Here is a 16,690-nt window from a genome sequence, read left to right on the forward strand (position 1 = left end):
CCAGTGTTGCTGTTGTGAATTTACTGCTTCTCAAAGTCCACAATTTGAATTCCAGTTTTCTGGAACAGGTCCCCTATTGCATCACTTCAGAAAAACCAGATGATAAGATGTGGCAGGCAGGTCTACATAAGGCACTCGTACCGCACTGGCAATACTACAAAATTATCTGAATTGTTCTTTTAGAAGCTCTACAATGTCTAACTGGTTGTTCTCAGCTGCTCTTCTATGCCTGTTCAGTATAAGTCAGGCCGCTGTGCCAAAGTGCGAAGAGGTCACAAAACCACTCATCCTGGAAGATGACTACAAAAGTGTAAGTGCCCTAATTTTTAGTCAATTAAAATGACATACAACGCTTGTCTATTGGTTAGACAGTTATTGCATTGCTGTATTTTCTTTGAATCAGATCATGGGGAAATGGATCTTCCTTGAGGGCATAGCTGATCACCATTTGTTCACAAGCATTCTGAAAACTGTGAACAGCTCGTGGATAGTTTTTGGTCCCAGTTCTCACGCAGAGACAGCGACCCTCAGTCAGGGGAACATGCTGTAAGAGTTTAAAACATTACGTTCCTTGTTATACATGTTCTGGTTAAGTCAATATGACCAGTGTTTTGAATAATGTACTAATATTTGATTATTCGTCCCCGTTAGAGGAGGAAAGTGTGATTATCAGACCATTAACACAACTGTTAAAGACAGTACAGTTTATGCTATCGGTAAGTTAACTAAATGTTTTTTTATTTCATTTAAGACTCCGGTGTTCTGAGCTTTAATACATTTAATGCTGTTTTTGGTTCATAGAGAATGACACATCAACAGAGGGCAAATTGTTGCCGTCATGTTATAACTGCCTCACCATGAGCTTTATCAGCAAAGTAAAAAATGAGACCATTAAGTCGCTCTACTTTTTCAGTAAGTTACTTATGGCATGTAGACGGTTTATCACATTAGATTTGTCCGCATTCAAAGACAAGGCTTAAGGCTAGACCTAGTCTAAAATGAATGTTTGAGCTGTCTTAGCTAATAATAACTTGCCCTGACACACATTAAAACATGTCAGTGCCCTTGTTTTGTCTTTTTATCAGGCATTTTTATAAGTGCGACTTAAATCTTTTAGTTTAACTAAGGTCTAGTCCTGGCTTAAGCTAAGCCATGTCTGTAAAATCGGGCCATTGTCCACTAAGTTAATATATATTCAGTGACTGACTGTTGTTGAAAAAACAAATTATAGATATGATATTTATCCTTTGATGCTACAGAGAGACAAAGTCCCCAAAATGAAAATGATTTGGCTTTGTACTGGAAACAAGCTGAGTGTCTTGGATTCAGAAGAGAACCCCAGTACTCATATGATGGTGTAACAGGTGTGGCCAAAATAAAGTCTATAATTCATTTTAGACAAATTTTTACGTTCAAAGTATAATCTGAATTACAATGTAAATTACATTAAATGTTTTTCTTTACTCTTGTTGCAGAATTCTGTAATGTGGAAAAGACTGACCAGAAGAATGTGGACAAATCAGGTTAATTATCAACGCTGGAACCTCTTAGAAATCACAGAAAATAAAAATGATTATAAAAAAAGAATGCTTTGCATTTCTGTCCTTGTGTGTGTTTTAATAAGCTGTTTAAAGTAATAAGATAAGTATGTCAAACTAACCCTCATCACCACAAAGACATTTTGAATTGCACAAATGCTTATCATAGAAGTCAGATGGTTTGAAATATGAATACTTTTCTTAAATGTATGGTTTCACTAGAAATAAATGTATTTACCCACTGGAGTTGTGTGGCTTACATCTCACTGCACAGTGTATATTAGAGACTAAACACGTTATACCAAAAAAGAAAGAACGCCTATGAAAACGTTCAAGTTCATAGTTTGGAAAACCACAAGGGGTCGCTGTCTCTTCATATATTCCTTAAAGGGATACTTCACCCAAAAAGTGAAAATTCTGTCATCATTTACTCACCTTCGAGTTGTTCCCTTTAATGGAGTCAGATAAAAAAATCTCAAAAATTGTTCTTAAATGATCCACCATCAGTTAATAAAATAATTAATCTTACAAGCAGCCAAACAGATATGTTAGAAACTAAAATCACAATAAGCAAGCAAATGATTCGTGTTTCAATAAAATTTCAATCTGCCTGATTATAAAATAGATGAGAGGAAAGATGAAGTAGCCTATACAAAGCACACTGTTGTCTTTTGTATTGCAATGCATAACATCATCTGCTGGTAAACTGTGGATATGAAATTCGTTCAATGGTCGATTGCCCTTTGAATGTCATGTATCATTAATTACTCTCACAATGGTCTGTGTTGATGCGCAAATGTTTTACTTTTTTAACTGATTAAACTTCTAAATCAAAAGTCCTCAAATCGAGCACATGGGAAATCCACACGTACTTAAAATACAAATCACATATTTTATTGTGTTCATTTTAAATAACGCTTGAATGGCCAATAACAGTACGCATTATTGTAAATTTCATTTTTTTTTGTGAGTTACTGTCCATCTTCCCAGCTCACAACTACCTAACAAGAGTTTGAGCCAGCAGGTACATTTCTCATAAATATGCAAAACCTGATAAATATGCATGAACCGGACAGGTGGAGGGTGGTGATATTTGCTGTCTAAAGGTGTGATCGGATTATTTTGTTCACGCTGTCTATTGGCATCAGTTTCGACGCATATAGGAATGAATACAAGTTGGTGTGGTTTGGAGATAAGAGACTTGCGCCACATTATAAAAAAAAGATTATATCGCACTCAAACTCCAGGAATTAAACAGAAGTTTCTTTTGAGGTGTATACGTGCCAAAGTCTATACCTGTAGTCTTGTATTCCAGGGAAATACCTGGGAGATGAGGCCCAGGAGTGGCATTATTGTAGTTGTTTTGGGTATTTTGGGATGTATGTTGATGTTAACCTCCTGGCACGAAGCGCAACCAGGTGAGTGCGATTATACTGATGAATGAACTGCTGTGGATGATGTGGCATTTATTGTCAGCAACAGTTTTAAAGTATGTGAATTGATAATTGGTTAGAGGTCTAAAAACCAACTTTACTTTAGTGATAGACACGTCTGTGTATGTTGATGGTTTAAAAAAATGTACCCTGTGGGTTTTACTTCCCTGAGTTTTGACAGTTGTAGCTTAGAGCAAAAAGACACGCTTCCTCTCAGATAAGAGAGTTCCACATGATACGTTTTGAAATAAAACGTTTTCTTTTTAATAGTTTGTTTCAGTAAATGAGCCTAAAATGTATACAGCTGTTGACATTGAAACAAGACCCTAGGACACTTTGCCATAGTTTATTATAGTAAAAGTAAAGTAACCATGTTTTTGGTGGATTGATTACGATTTGAATGATCTTTATTTTACTATAAATACAATGGTTGAACTATAGTTACTGTAGCAAAACCATGGTTCATTTGTGGTTACCATGGATAAACTAAACCATGGGCAATTTTCATAACCATGTCATTTTCTTATCAAAAGATTAAATGGATTGAATTTAAGTCTAATATTTCTAATGTTTTATTGCTTTTTGAGTCATTCTAAAATAAAAATCATTTTACTTTAGATAGAGGAAACTTTTCAAAACATTTTCCTTGACTTTGACCACTTAAGTACATTGTGGCAGTTAAATAAAATGAAATGATTATTTAAATTATTATAAAAACAAAAACTTAGGAATTTCAGCTTTTGAAAAGCTTTTATTGTTTGTTAGGTTATTTTCAGCATGCCACATATGCTGTTGAAGGATATTGGTATTATACCCAGGACATTTAACACCTGTTGGTTGGTTCTGTGTTTCAGATAATGTACCGTTGCAGCTCAGTGTGGTGTATGAGAGATTACTACAGGCAGAGCAACGGGGGAAAGCCTTATCGCATGAGTTGCGTAAAGTGCAGGTTCAACTTCGAAACCGCAGCGCATCTTTTAATCTCACATGCAGCCAAACCACAGGTAAGCCAACAACTACATTTTAGGAGTAATATTCCGTCCACTTGGTTATGCAGTACCACTATTATCTGTCATGGCTCTGCTTCCTTAGTCATGTTTTTCTTGGTCCTGTAGCAGAGCCATGACAAAGTCTTTGGTTATGTGTGGAGAGAAACATATTATTGTCCGTTTGACAATAATATACGTTCTCTCCAGTGTCTTGTCATTCACCCCATTCCTCTCGTTTCCTCGTTATCTTTCCCTGAGTGTTTAATGTCCCACACCTGCCCCATGTCGTTATCCCTCGCTTGTCTTCCCTATTTAAACCCTCATGTTTCTTTGTCCTGTGTTCGGTCATTGTGTTTGGTTTCATGTCGTGCTTACCGTCGTCTCATGTTTGTGGTCCTGTTATGGATTCCCCTGTCTCAGTCAAGTAAGTGTTCAGTTTAGTTTGTCTAGTGTTGTTTATCTCAGTTTAGTGTTAGTTAGTCTACGTTCTGTTATTATCCTGTTGTGTTATTATACCCCATCGTGGGTCTTTGTTTTGTGGTTATTTTCTGTTAAAGTCTTTTGTTAACCCCTTCATCCCCACTGCCTGCAATTGGGTTCTTACCTGCATATCGTGACATTATCTGTCTTTCAGCAACAAGGGATAAGACGGCACTTCCAGGTTTTTTCTCTTCACAGCCTAATGCCCTTCTCTACTTACCCCACCTGAAACGGCACCCGGACAGTCTGAAACCCATCATTCACCTGGGGCAAGGACGCTCTGGAGGTGCTTTATACTGTTTTATTCACTGTTTCAGATGAATGTGATGCGTTTATTTTTACTCAGTTATATAGTTTCATGTATGATAACATCTGTCGTATTCCTTTGATTTCAATAATGTAATTGTCATTGGTATACACATACTAAAACACAATGTCAAATGTTTACACAGTGCCCCTGGTGTTAGGAGTTCCTACCGTGCACAGGCAGAAACAGAGTTATCTCGTGAACACGCTCCAGTCTCTCTTATATGACCTCTCACCTGCCGAGAGGAGGGATATTGTCATTATAGTGTTTGTTGCCGAGGTAACCCTGTCCTTGGACTCTGTCTTCTTATCTGTTTAATTATTTTTTTAATATTCAATAGCCTTTAGTCACACTCCTGAACTGTAATGTACTTACTTGATGTTGGCGGTCAAAGGTCCAAATGTGTCCAAGAACTGTTTCTATTAATTTCCCAACTGACCATCATTTCAACTAACTGAGCTTTTCGGATGACCAAAGTAAACTGTTGTGATTCATTTTTTCACTTGCCTAAATTTTTTTTAGACGAATGCAACGTTTGTGAATAGTGTTGTACAGAATGTGCAGAACAAGTGAGTTGTTTGTTCATCTCTTCTTCGGTTACGGGTTCTGAAAGCTCAATATCATTACGTAAGCAAGTGTTCAGTAAGTGTATTTCTGTCTGTGCAGTCTCCCTGATGATGTCAGTTCCGGGATAATAGAAGTCATCTCACCCTCTCGTCACTATTACCCAGACTTTACTGACCTCAAGGAAACTTTTGGGGACTCCAAAGAGCGCGTCAGGTCAGACTTTAACTTTTCTAAAACGTAAATACATGTTTCCTTTCCCAATGCAATGAACGCATTAAAAAGTATTTGACTTTTAACATGATTATAATGTAAAATATCGGAGGTAGATGTGTTGTGTGTTGCAATGCGTTTTCAGCAAAGGTTAATGAAGAGATTAAATATTGAGCCTTAGAATAGTAATTTTCGAATAATTTTAAGGATAATTTATAATAATTTTCACTTTTAAAGAATATTTTTTGGGGCTTTAGATGGAGGACCAAGCAGAACCTGGACTACAGTTTTCTCATGCTGTATGCCCAAAATAAGGGAACATTTTATGTCCAGGTGAGGACCCTGGAAATTTTACAGATATCAACTCTTAAAGGGATACTCCACGCAAAAATAAAATTCTGTCATGAAATACTTCACCTCAAGTAGTTCCAAACCTGTATACATTTCTTTGTTCTGTTGAACACAAAGAAAGATCTTTAGAAAAATGCTTGCAACTGAGATTTCTGGGGTTGTCAAAAAAATCAAAGTTGCCCCAGAACTGTTTGTTTTTCTAAAGTCTTCAAAATATCAAATTTTGTGTTTAACAGAACAAAATATATAGATACAGTTATTTTTCCGACTCGGTAGTCAATGATGCCCCAGAAATGTTGCTAACATTTTTCCAAATATCCTACTTTGTGTTCAACCGAACAAAGAAATTTATACAGGTTTGGAACAACGTGAGGATGAGTAGTTCATGACAGAATTTTAAATTTTGGGTGGACTATCCCTTTAATGTTTCATTGCCTTTATCGTTACTTTTATTTGTTTGTCTTTCAGCTGGAGGATGATATCATAGCGAAGCAAGGATATTTAGAGTACATAAAAACGTTTACACAGCAGGTGCTTTCCCAGGAGTGGCTTTACCTGGAGTTTTCACAGCTGGGATTCATCGGTCAGTGTCTGGATCAGTACTGTTTGCAAACCTCCCCCATTTTCCCCTTTAGGAGTTTCGTTTGAGCAGTTTCTTTTACACTTTTTATACAATAGCTTATTGTTAAATTGTGGCTATTGGGGCTATTGTGCAATGTCAGTTCTGAAATCAACTGTATAGTTTGCAAGAGCGTAGAGTAGATTTCTTAGCATGAAGGGATAGTTCACCCCAAAAATTATTTCATTATTTACTCAACCTCATGTCATTCTAAACCTGTGTGATTTTCTTTTACACAAAAGAAGATATTTTGAAGAACGTTGCTAACCAAATTTTGACTTCCATTTCTAGAAATGTCTCTTTTGTGCTCCCCAGAAGAGTCATATACAGGTTTTGAATGGCATGAGGGTGACATGAGTAGTTTCTAGTGAACAATACCTTTAAGCTTTTCTTATGGTCTCATAAGCTGGAAAATGAACCGAAAGGAATGAAACATGAGCTTTCATGGTTGGAAAACAAAAACGTGTTCTGCAAGAATATCCCTCATGTGTTTCCTCATTCTAGATCATAGATACAGCATGATCATAATCAACATCATTTCCTCTTGATGCAGTGCAAAAAAATGTAACAAGCCACCCTTAATATTTTGGTTTAAAAAATGTGCTTCAATGCCATAGAAGAACCTTTTGGTTCCATAAAGAACCTTTAACATCTGAAGCAGAAGCAAATTAAGACCTCATGGTGCCCCTGGGCAACAGCCCCAGAGGTGCCTCCCATCAACCCACCTGCACACGCAAGAATCAACTCATTAAAAGATTTATATATTCAAAGATTTTATAAGAATGAAACTCAGCAATTTACAATATACTATTTTACAAGAATTACACATTAACATGACACGTTTGTAGAATAGAACACAAAAAAACAACTTTTTTCCATCAAGCATTTTTAACAATTAGGCCTACTGTAGTTAAGGGGCACCTGCTTTCTGTTGTAATGTTACATTTCAGGTTTTGATGTAGTGAAAAAAAATCACTAACATTTTTTTAACAGGTGTAAATGTTGTGCGTGCCATAAAGTGGGAGTACAGGGACACACACACACACATATAGTCTGCATGTATGTATTCACATTAGGGGGACAATGGAACAATGTACAGATGTTCAGGACATTGGGACTTTAATTCACCAAAGTGGCATTCACCAGATTACAATGTATAGCAAGGTTATTCATAAAAATAACATGAAACGTTATTGTTACTATTTTAACTGCTATACAGCTATTCAAACGCTCTATTTAAGCACAGTATGTGTATATTCTTCTTACTAAACGATCACATAAGTACTAAGATAAAAGTGTACTCCACTAAAAAGGACAAATATGAATTGATTGCTATAGTGATGACACCGTTCTTCACTTTCACTTTAAAACCCAGGTTTGGAGGACCTTAAATAGTGGCCTTACCTCCACGTACTATTAGCAAACATTATCGGCACTATACATCTTATTTCTGACGCATGCCATGTATATATACATTTATTAATCAGTGCTAATCCCCGCATTTTTAGTCTCCGCTACAACAATGCGCTCTGCATCGTTACCGCTTCCATCTGTTTGAAGATTAAAGTGTACACGAAAGACGACTCGCCTCATAACACTCACTTGTGATTGGCTGAATGTTAATTCACTCAAATCTATGTAAGTAACCAGATAACATGGGCGGGAATGTTGGCGGAAGTGTGTCGAAAAAGTGCGGGGGACAGAACCATTTTTATCTGAAGTGGGGGTATTCCCGCACATGGTGCCAATTTAGCGCAGATGCGTGAATTAAGTCTTAAAAAACAAGTGCTTATGTACATTTATAAAAAAAATGTTTTGTATTGCGGGTTTATTTGGTGCCCCTAAAGTCTTGGTGCCCCTGGGCACTCGCCCAATTGCCCATATGGTTAATCCGCCTCTGTTTCACTAAAGGTTCTTTGTGGCAAAAAAAGGTTTTTCAGATCATAAAAGAGATGGTTCTTTAAAGAACCTTTGTCTGAATGGTTCTTTGTGGAACCAAAAATTGTTCTTCTATGGCATCGCTGTGAAGAACCTTTTAAGCATCTTTATTCTTAAGAGTGTACTCTGTTTCCATATAAACTGTATACTATTACCAATTGTTAAATAACTTGTGACCTAGAGTGTTTTTTATATTTCAGGCAAGCTTTTCCAGTCATCGGATCTGCCAATGATTGTGGAGTTCATTCTGATGTTCCACAAGGACAAGCCTATTGATTGGCTTCTCGATCACATCCTGTGGGTCAAAGCATGCAACCCGGAGAAAAACTCTGTATGTGATGTTATGAAGTTTTGTCTTTGTTTGTTTGCCTGATGTAGACATTTTATTGGTCATCATTGTGATTCTATTCACATAGGCACACTGCAATACCGAGAAGGCCAAACTAAAGAGAACACACAAGCCATCTTTGTTTCAACATGTCGGTTTGCATTCGTCCCTGCAGGGTAAAATGCAAAACCTAAAAGTAAGTGAAATTTCCTCTTCCGGTGAGCCACCCACAAGGTTGCATTTAACTTGTGGGTAACACTTTACTTGAAGGGGTGTTCATAAGACTGACATGACACCTTCATAATAATGACATGACACGTGTGAAAATGTGTTGAGTGTAAAATGCTGTTGGCTCTCGTTAACCGATCACGTCATTCTAATGTTCCGGCTTGTTTACAGATGTGTTGATGTCCGTAAAATAATCATAATAAAAAAAGATGCGTTGATGTCCGTTCCCGGAGTTCCTTGAACAAAGTTATCGTATGACTTTAGTTCAGAAGGTTTGCAAAGCGACTTGTTTGTAATACGTTTATACTGTTTTGTTCATTTTATGGAATAAGTACATGTGACTGTAATTTAACTTGTGTGTTGTGTTTAATGGTTGACAAGTGGTTAGGTTTTGGGTAAGGGGTGGGATAGGAGTTAGGTGCTCATAAAATATCTTTGACATTGGTAATGTCAAGTTGTCATAACAAAGACACTGACATGATATTATGTATTGCTTTATGTCAAGTTGTCATAACAAAGACAACTAAAAAAAATTCATCTTGGCATTAAAAATGACATAAATCAGCGAATGACACTTAATGACAGTTGGCATAAACATGCATAAAATCTCCTTCATATTCATGACGTGTCATTTCATGATTATGAAGGTGTCATGTCAGTCTTATGAATACCCCTTCAAGTAAAGTGTTACCGTGTTTGTACATGTGATGTTGATTCAGAAGATACAGCAAACAATAAGGCAGTTCTTCAGGTTTTGGGATTAAGTGCGTGTGTGTGTGTTTGTACATGTGATGTGTAGGATAAAGACTTTGGGAACCTGGTGTTGTTCAAATCCCATCACAACCCACCTGCAGAGCTCAGCAGCAGTTTGAAGCACTATCAGACGCACGGTCTAGAGGGGGCGTACAGAGGAGAGGACTTCTTCTGGGGTCTCACACCCAAAAAAGGAGATTATATTGTCATCACATTTTCTAATCCTCAAACAGTCAAAGGGTGAGGCAACACAACTAGTGATGTATTTGCTGAGAACACAAGCTTGCTTGTCTACATTTTCCTTCAAAATGTCATCAAAGATACAAAAGCCATTGTAAAAGTCATACAATGATGGCATGTTGCTTCATTTAATATTTAAAGGTGCAGTGAACTAGGAACACAATTTTAACCCGAGCTTTTGTTATATAAGAGGGAAACGTATTCAAGCGAGTAAGCGTCAGACCTGAAAACGCCCTTGTTACTGAAATAACAACTGTTATTGACACGAGGCTCAGAGAACGGCAGGTCCTGGAATGCACCTATGACGTCATAGATAGGTTGAACACCGCCTCCACAGAAGAATATCAACGCCTACTTCTCGAGCCCTGCCCACTGGTTCGCGCATGACAGTACTGAACACAAGCTGCACGGAACCAGATAGAGCGAGTGTAAGCATCATGCCGTTAAAGATCACAAAATATTGTGCAGTGCCTGGTTGTGGAAGAACACAGTCGCTGCATAACCTTCCTTCGGATTCCGACAGTAGGAATGCGTGGTTGAAGTTCATTTTTAAAGACGTTCCGCTCACGTGGGGAAAACATTGAGCGTTTGTTCGCTTCATTTCAACGCGGATTCCTTGAACAAGTCACAGGTCGATGCTTGGTTTTGCGGAGAGACTCAAATTAAAAAGCAGTGCTGCGCCGTCAATATTGGATCCAATAGGAACGACGCATATTTGTACTATGCGTCACTATTGCTTTGTTAGAGATCGCTTGATATGCCCTGATACCCAAATAGCACAGGTACATCTGTGAGATGTCTGCTAAAGATCTGGAGATCTGGAAAACATCTGCTGTGTAAACACATCTGCTAAACATCTTAGAAAGAGCTGTTGTACATCCACTCTAAATCATACACATCTTACAGACATCTTCTAGAGGTCTATACGACATCTGACAGCAGACGTGAACAAACAGCATCTGCCAGATGTCATGCAGATGAAAATGCAGACATCAAATAGATGTCTGCCAGATGTACGTGTGCTATCAGGGTAGTATTACCTGGGGACCTATAGTCATTTGTAATAATTGTAATCGGCATCTCTGGGATTTGGCGGGCTCATATATCATTTTTCAAGGATTTATCCACCGTTTGCAAATAATGGAGGCTGTTTGTAAGTGTTTTGATATTATTTCTGGTGCCGGGTCATATCCATATCTGCCAAGACTGTCGTTTTGGCCGGGAGTCTAACGATAGTTTATTTATCATGAAAACTATAACATTTGAGACCCGCGATCGCAGTGATCTTCTGTCCGGTTCACGGGTCTTAAATGCTGACATGTACGGTCATATATCACTAAACACCATACAACTATAGGCTGTACAAACTATACGCAAAGCCTTGCCATCACATCCGGAAAATACGTCCGTAAATTTGAGTAAAATCACGTTACGTAACATTACGTGTCTAACCAAATTCACAGAAGGCTCCAACTAAGTCAACTACGCAAGCTGCTATCCAATCATAGCAGTCAGTCAGCGTTTACTTCCAAGTCTTCTATGCGGCCCGCCCTTAAAAACCGAGCGTTTGTCAAGCCGGACTCAAAACCAGGGTAGAAAATAGCCTATTTCTTATTGATTTTGATGTTTTCGAATGTAAAAACCATGCGAACGTCATAAGTAGACATCAGACAATAGTATAAAACTATAAAAACGGCCAGTTCACTGCACCTTTAAAATCTTAACCAAATTAGGGTTGGTGAGTTAAATTCCTAATTTGTATTTCGTGTTGAATGTTTAGGATGGGTGGTCACCTTTTTGTCCTCCACCTAAAGCCAGGGCTTATATTGTTAAATATCGCATTGTTTGTGTAGAAATCTATGTAAACAGAAGAACCAGTATAGCAGTATCAATTTACATAGCAACCAGCTTCAGCCCTTATATATTAGACTGCGTTTTCTGAGTTTCTGTTTCACTTATTCCTCTGAGCAGGATATTCTATACTGACCGTATTGTTTAGGAACTGAATACACCGCTTTAGCTCTGTCATTTAAATTCCCTAAATTAAACATATACAGGATATATTAGTAGTGTTTTAGAAATGGATGACGTGGTCTTGAGAAGAAAATGAACATTCTGAATATCAAACATGATCGATGTCATCAGCCCAGACCAGACCAGACAGATTAACATTTCAAATGAGTTGTAAATGTTCTGTTGTATACTTTGTTCTAACGTTTGTGCGAAACAGGAAGTGCTTCGGAAACCATGTAGTTTACGTACTGCAAAATGGTTTATACTGTAGCAGTTTCTCACACTTGTTCAGTTATTTATTCAGTACCATTTTAAAATGGCTATAGAAATAAAAGACTGTTTGAATTGTAATTGTGACTTTTACCTGTTCTGTTTATGTTGTAGCGTAACCTCTGAAAAAACACCAACTGAATGCCCATAACTGAATTATTCCTCTTAAAAAGCAGTTTAAAAGGATGTTAAATGCTTAGAAGTAGTTCACCCAGAAACAAAAATCCTGTCATCATTTATTCACCCTCTTGACATTTTAAAACTGTATGACTTTCTTTCTTCTGCAAATTACAAAAGAAGATATTTTGAATAATGTTGGTAACCAAAAACCGTTGGTCCCCATTTACTTCTATTGAATGGATACAAAACCAATGCAAGTCATTGGGGACCAACGGTTTTCGTTAACCAACATTCTTTAAAATATCTTCTTTTGTGTTCTACAGAAGAAAGAAATTCATACAGGTTAGAAATGACAAGAGGGTGAGCAAATGATGACAGAATTTTCATTTTTGGGTAACCTATAACTATTAATTTCAACTTGTACCTCAAAATGTCAAAAACAAAACACCACAATGACAGAAACAGACTTTCTATTAAGCTAGTGTGTGTGTTTTTGTTAATCTATCTCTTTGTATGTTAAATTGAGTGTAAGCATGTTATTTGTACGTTTTTATTCCATCTATTTGTAGGTTCCTTTTTCGAAGTGGTAATATTGAAACAAATGGTGACAGGTTTTACAACACAACAGTGGAAGGACTACCTGTTTATGTAAGTGATATGCCATTGTTTTGCCGGTTAGCATTGTCATACTGCCACAACATTATGCAAATTCCAAAACCACCTGTTCGCACTCACAATGCAAGGACCATGTTTTATTGAATCTGATATAATCATTGAATGTTAACACGTTCAAACTACAAATAATCATCACAGGTCACTTCAGGTCATAAATTTGGGTATCAGTAAAATATTTTATAACTTTGTTGTAGGGTTTTAAAAATTTGGTACATGGTTAAATAACAATAAAAAAATTCTGGTGTGGTCGTAAGAGACTACACCCATTCTCTCCTCTATATTTCTATTTTACTGTATTAGTTTGCTTTGTTAGAAATCACATCTAAAAATGGTAAAGCAGTAGCCTTTGCTTCTTTAAAATCTTGTCCTTCATCTACCTCAGGGACATTCTTTCATCAAGGAAGTTTATCTTTTACGCTTATTTGCACCGAAGGGCTCAGACGTGTTTTGTGTCTGTGTGTTTTTACAGAGCGCTGTGAAGGAGAAGGTGGAAAGAGGGGAACTGCCCTGCTGTAAACCTTCAGCTAATGGCTTTGTTGTGATAGGTACGCAACCATTTTTTCTCCTGTTGTCTCTTTCCGTCACGTATTTGTAAAATTTGTTTGAACGAAAAAGTTGAATGTCACGTTCGTTGGACGGTGAACAAGGGTTACTGGACTTCTTTAATGACACATCAGTCATTGAGCTTGTCAGATTTAGTATGTTCTGTTTTTCATTAACTGACTGGGTGTGAGTACACAGGCATGTGTTTGCAGGGTCCAAGATTTTTATAAACATATATAAAAATGAAAATATGAAGAAGAAAATTTGTGGTGAGCACGATTTCATGGAGAGGTGCAAGCTGCCTCATCTTACGTGTGTACGGTACAATATAGTGTCCAAAAGCGATGTCTGAAGTGCATATTTGCACTCTTGCATACTTGTTTTCAATGACCCCTCAGTTTCGATTATCCGATTTACCATCCAAATTTGAGGTGTATGGTACAAAATGGAGAAAACACTAATTATGGTTTAGATATTTGACCAGAGCATATCACAGAATATGGGATGTATTATAAAATACACAGAAAAAATACACAGACAAACAAAAATCTCATAGGAAATAAAGCATACATTTTTCAATTTTGTTAATATTTTGTTGATTCTCTCTCTCTCCCTGGCCTGAGTAAGCTTTGTGCATGTGGTGTATGTAATTTTTGCCAAACCTCCTTAAATTCTTTTCAAAGTTGATTTCTAGTTTGCCCAACTACACTACATGGCACACATACAAAACGTGAATCCAATTTCCAATGTTTTTATAAAGGGCAAAGACGTCAATGTCCAAAGTTGGATATCACATGTAGCCCATTGCCTACCGTACAACAAGCAACAGCTACACAAAATACAATTTTAGATACTTTTTTTTAAGGCGTTCACAAAGTATATACAAGTCACTTTCACACTCAAAGGTGTTTTTTTTGTGTGAAGAATACAGAGTGGGATCAGAAGTCAAAATGAATAAATAGTTTAATGTTGATATGATGTGTAAAGAGTCTAATGGTATTGTGTGTAGGTTCTTTTAAGAATGGAGTGGCTGCAGGCGATGTAGATGAAGAACTACAGCAGTTATCTGCCATACGCCTTCTGGTTCATTCTGATTCTGATGTCTGGGTTCTTCTCAGCGAGGTGAGTTGCTCTGTTCGTAGCCGACAGCCACACTGTCATCTGCTTTACTGTCCTTTAGATATCTATGACTGCCTTTTCCAGGAGGGGCTAAAATTCTTGAAAGGAAATTGTTTGCTATAGACATGAAAAGAAAATGTTTGCTGTAGTCATGAAAAGAGTTTCACTCTCATGATTCACTGGCCTTTATGACGTTTTTATTGCAGTATTGCATGATGCAGGCAACAGTTTTCCCATTTAACTAAACCAGTCTTAGTTAAGAAAAATAGAACGAAATTTGATGTTTGTTGCTACGAATAAGTGATTACTTTCTCCTACTTTGCATTTTCCTTATAAAATGGTTAGATTTATCTGTAAGCATATTATGGCATCTTTGCACAGTCGTACCCAACAATTTTATTTTAATTCAACAATGTTAACTTGTATGAAAATCTAGAACTTAAGACTATGCAACCAGTGAGTAGTACTGCCATTGAATTTTGATTAAAATTGCTATTTTGATTAAATCAGATGTCACTAAAAAACTAAAGTGGGACATTTTGGGGGGGTTTCATTGTGTTTAAATTATAGGAATGACGTTTTTAATGATAATCATGTTTTCGTGTGAATTTTGGGTGAAAAACATAAAAATGGCTTATTTTTCAGGTAATTGGGGTAGAAAATAACATAAAAAGCACCAAATAAATATATAACTTGAAAGATTTTTCATTTATTAAAAAGAAAAAAGATAGTTTATGACATTTATTTAAAATATAAATGGAATCCCAAAGTGGCCAAATTTGTCCACTAACAGCAGATTAGTGTGGTTGTAATTAACACCACTTGAATTTCTCAACATTTCATAAAAACACAATGCACATACACACCCTAACATTCAGCAAACTGTCTCTTGAATACACCCAAACAAAAACTAAGGAGAATGGCTTCCTGTAGCGCTTGTTAGGGCAGTTTATTGTTTAAACTAGTCCTTTATGTAGAACAGTTTGATAATAAAACGGTATTTTTTAAATGTATCTGCATGTGTATATTTTTATTAAGACACAATGTTGATGGCACAAATTGTAGCCTCCAAACTTTTAACATTATTTTATATATCAGGGAAGTTTTTATCCCTTCTATTTTGCCGAAGTATTCGGTTAAACCTTGGTGTTTCCTTTCTTTAACACATTTACTGTATATGTAATCATAGGCTATATAACAGATTTGGACAGATTTAGTCTAGTTTAATCATTGCGGCTCATGTTAGCTTTTTTAAATAACGAAACACGACCAAGCTTCTGTAAATGTTTGCATCTGTAACCGAGTTTGAAGCTATTTATTTTCTTTAATAAAGTGATAAACCTAAAAAAAGGCCGAAAGCCTCTGTTTAGCCTATAGTCACAGTCAATGTGCAATTTGCATGTGTTTGCAACGCAAAATTCTTGTCGACTCCATTCATTCAAATTCATTCTGGCTAGAACTATCAACAAATGGGTCTGACACGATCCTCTGAAGACTTCTGTTTTAAACACTATGAAAGCATTCTGTTTAACAAGTCCTTTTCATTTTTAAGCTTTGTTTAATACATTAGGACAACAAGTGTTTAATGTATTTTAACACGGGTGACACACATTCTCTGTTTAGTTAAAACTTGCAGCTGTGACACAGTATCTAAGGTTTGCTTAAAAGTTACTTCTCTCTGACAGATCCTGATTAAAGTTTGATGAGCAGGGGAGAGAGGAGAAATCGGAGCTGCATGGTAACCTGTCAAATCTCGTGATGTGGGCAACAGTGCACCCTGTTGTTCTGGGAAAGAACTTTCTTGTTTAAGGACAAACCCTTAGGCTACTGCATAACGGGATGTTTTCCTCATTAAGTGAATGAAAATATATTTGTTGTCTAACTTATTCTGTTTTGTTATCATTTCTTGATGATAATTGTCATTATATTACAACAACGACAAAACTTGCAAGGGACTATGCAATAAAGA

The 16,690-nt window shown here is 36.8% G+C and overlaps 2 protein-coding genes across 2 annotated transcripts; both read left to right on the top strand.

The window, feature by feature from the left end:
* LOC130563583 (saxitoxin and tetrodotoxin-binding protein 2) lies at positions 1–1,771 on the top strand. Its single transcript, XM_057349225.1, has 6 exons — positions 1–310; positions 404–546; positions 652–716; positions 802–912; positions 1,260–1,364; positions 1,476–1,771. Exons 1-6 carry the CDS (start codon positions 194–196, stop codon positions 1,526–1,528), a joined length of 594 nt encoding a protein of 197 aa, XP_057205208.1. The 5' UTR covers positions 1–193; the 3' UTR covers positions 1,529–1,771.
* Positions 1,772–2,663: 892 nt separating this feature from the next.
* zgc:154054 (Alpha-1,3-mannosyl-glycoprotein 4-beta-N-acetylglucosaminyltransferase B-like) lies at positions 2,664–16,518 on the top strand. The gene is made up of 15 exons (XM_057350002.1): positions 2,664–2,956; positions 3,826–3,975; positions 4,595–4,726; positions 4,893–5,026; positions 5,270–5,316; positions 5,414–5,527; positions 5,782–5,857; positions 6,344–6,458; positions 8,633–8,763; positions 8,849–8,956; positions 9,788–9,981; positions 12,954–13,032; positions 13,529–13,604; positions 14,612–14,724; positions 16,407–16,518. The coding sequence occupies exons 1-15, from the start codon at positions 2,704–2,706 to the stop codon at positions 16,422–16,424; spliced, it is 1,740 nt and encodes a 579-aa protein (XP_057205985.1). The 5' UTR covers positions 2,664–2,703; the 3' UTR covers positions 16,425–16,518.
* The last annotated feature ends 172 nt before the right edge of the window (positions 16,519–16,690 follow it).

Source organism: Triplophysa rosa, linkage group LG13, assembly GCF_024868665.1.
Source record: "Triplophysa rosa linkage group LG13, Trosa_1v2, whole genome shotgun sequence".
Taxonomy (NCBI): Eukaryota; Metazoa; Chordata; class Actinopteri; order Cypriniformes; family Nemacheilidae; genus Triplophysa; species Triplophysa rosa.

Bases quoted from the DNA above. Each gene is read 5' to 3' on its own strand.
- LOC130563583 (XM_057349225.1), top strand. From the start codon at position 194: ATGTCTAACTGGTTGTTCTCAGCTGCTCTTCTATGCCTGTTCAGTATA. The intron at 547-651 runs GTAAGAGTTTAA...CGTCCCCGTTAG, and splicing joins CTCAGTCAGGGGAACATGCT to AGGAGGAAAGTGTGATTATC. The intron at 717-801 runs GTAAGTTAACTA...TTTGGTTCATAG, and splicing joins CAGTACAGTTTATGCTATCG to AGAATGACACATCAACAGAG.
- zgc:154054 (XM_057350002.1), top strand. From the start codon at position 2,704: ATGAATACAAGTTGGTGTGGTTTGGAGATAAGAGACTTGCGCCACATT. The intron at 3,976-4,594 runs GTAAGCCAACAA...TCTGTCTTTCAG, and splicing joins CACATGCAGCCAAACCACAG to CAACAAGGGATAAGACGGCA. The intron at 8,957-9,787 runs GTAAGTGAAATT...TGTGATGTGTAG, and splicing joins GTAAAATGCAAAACCTAAAA to GATAAAGACTTTGGGAACCT.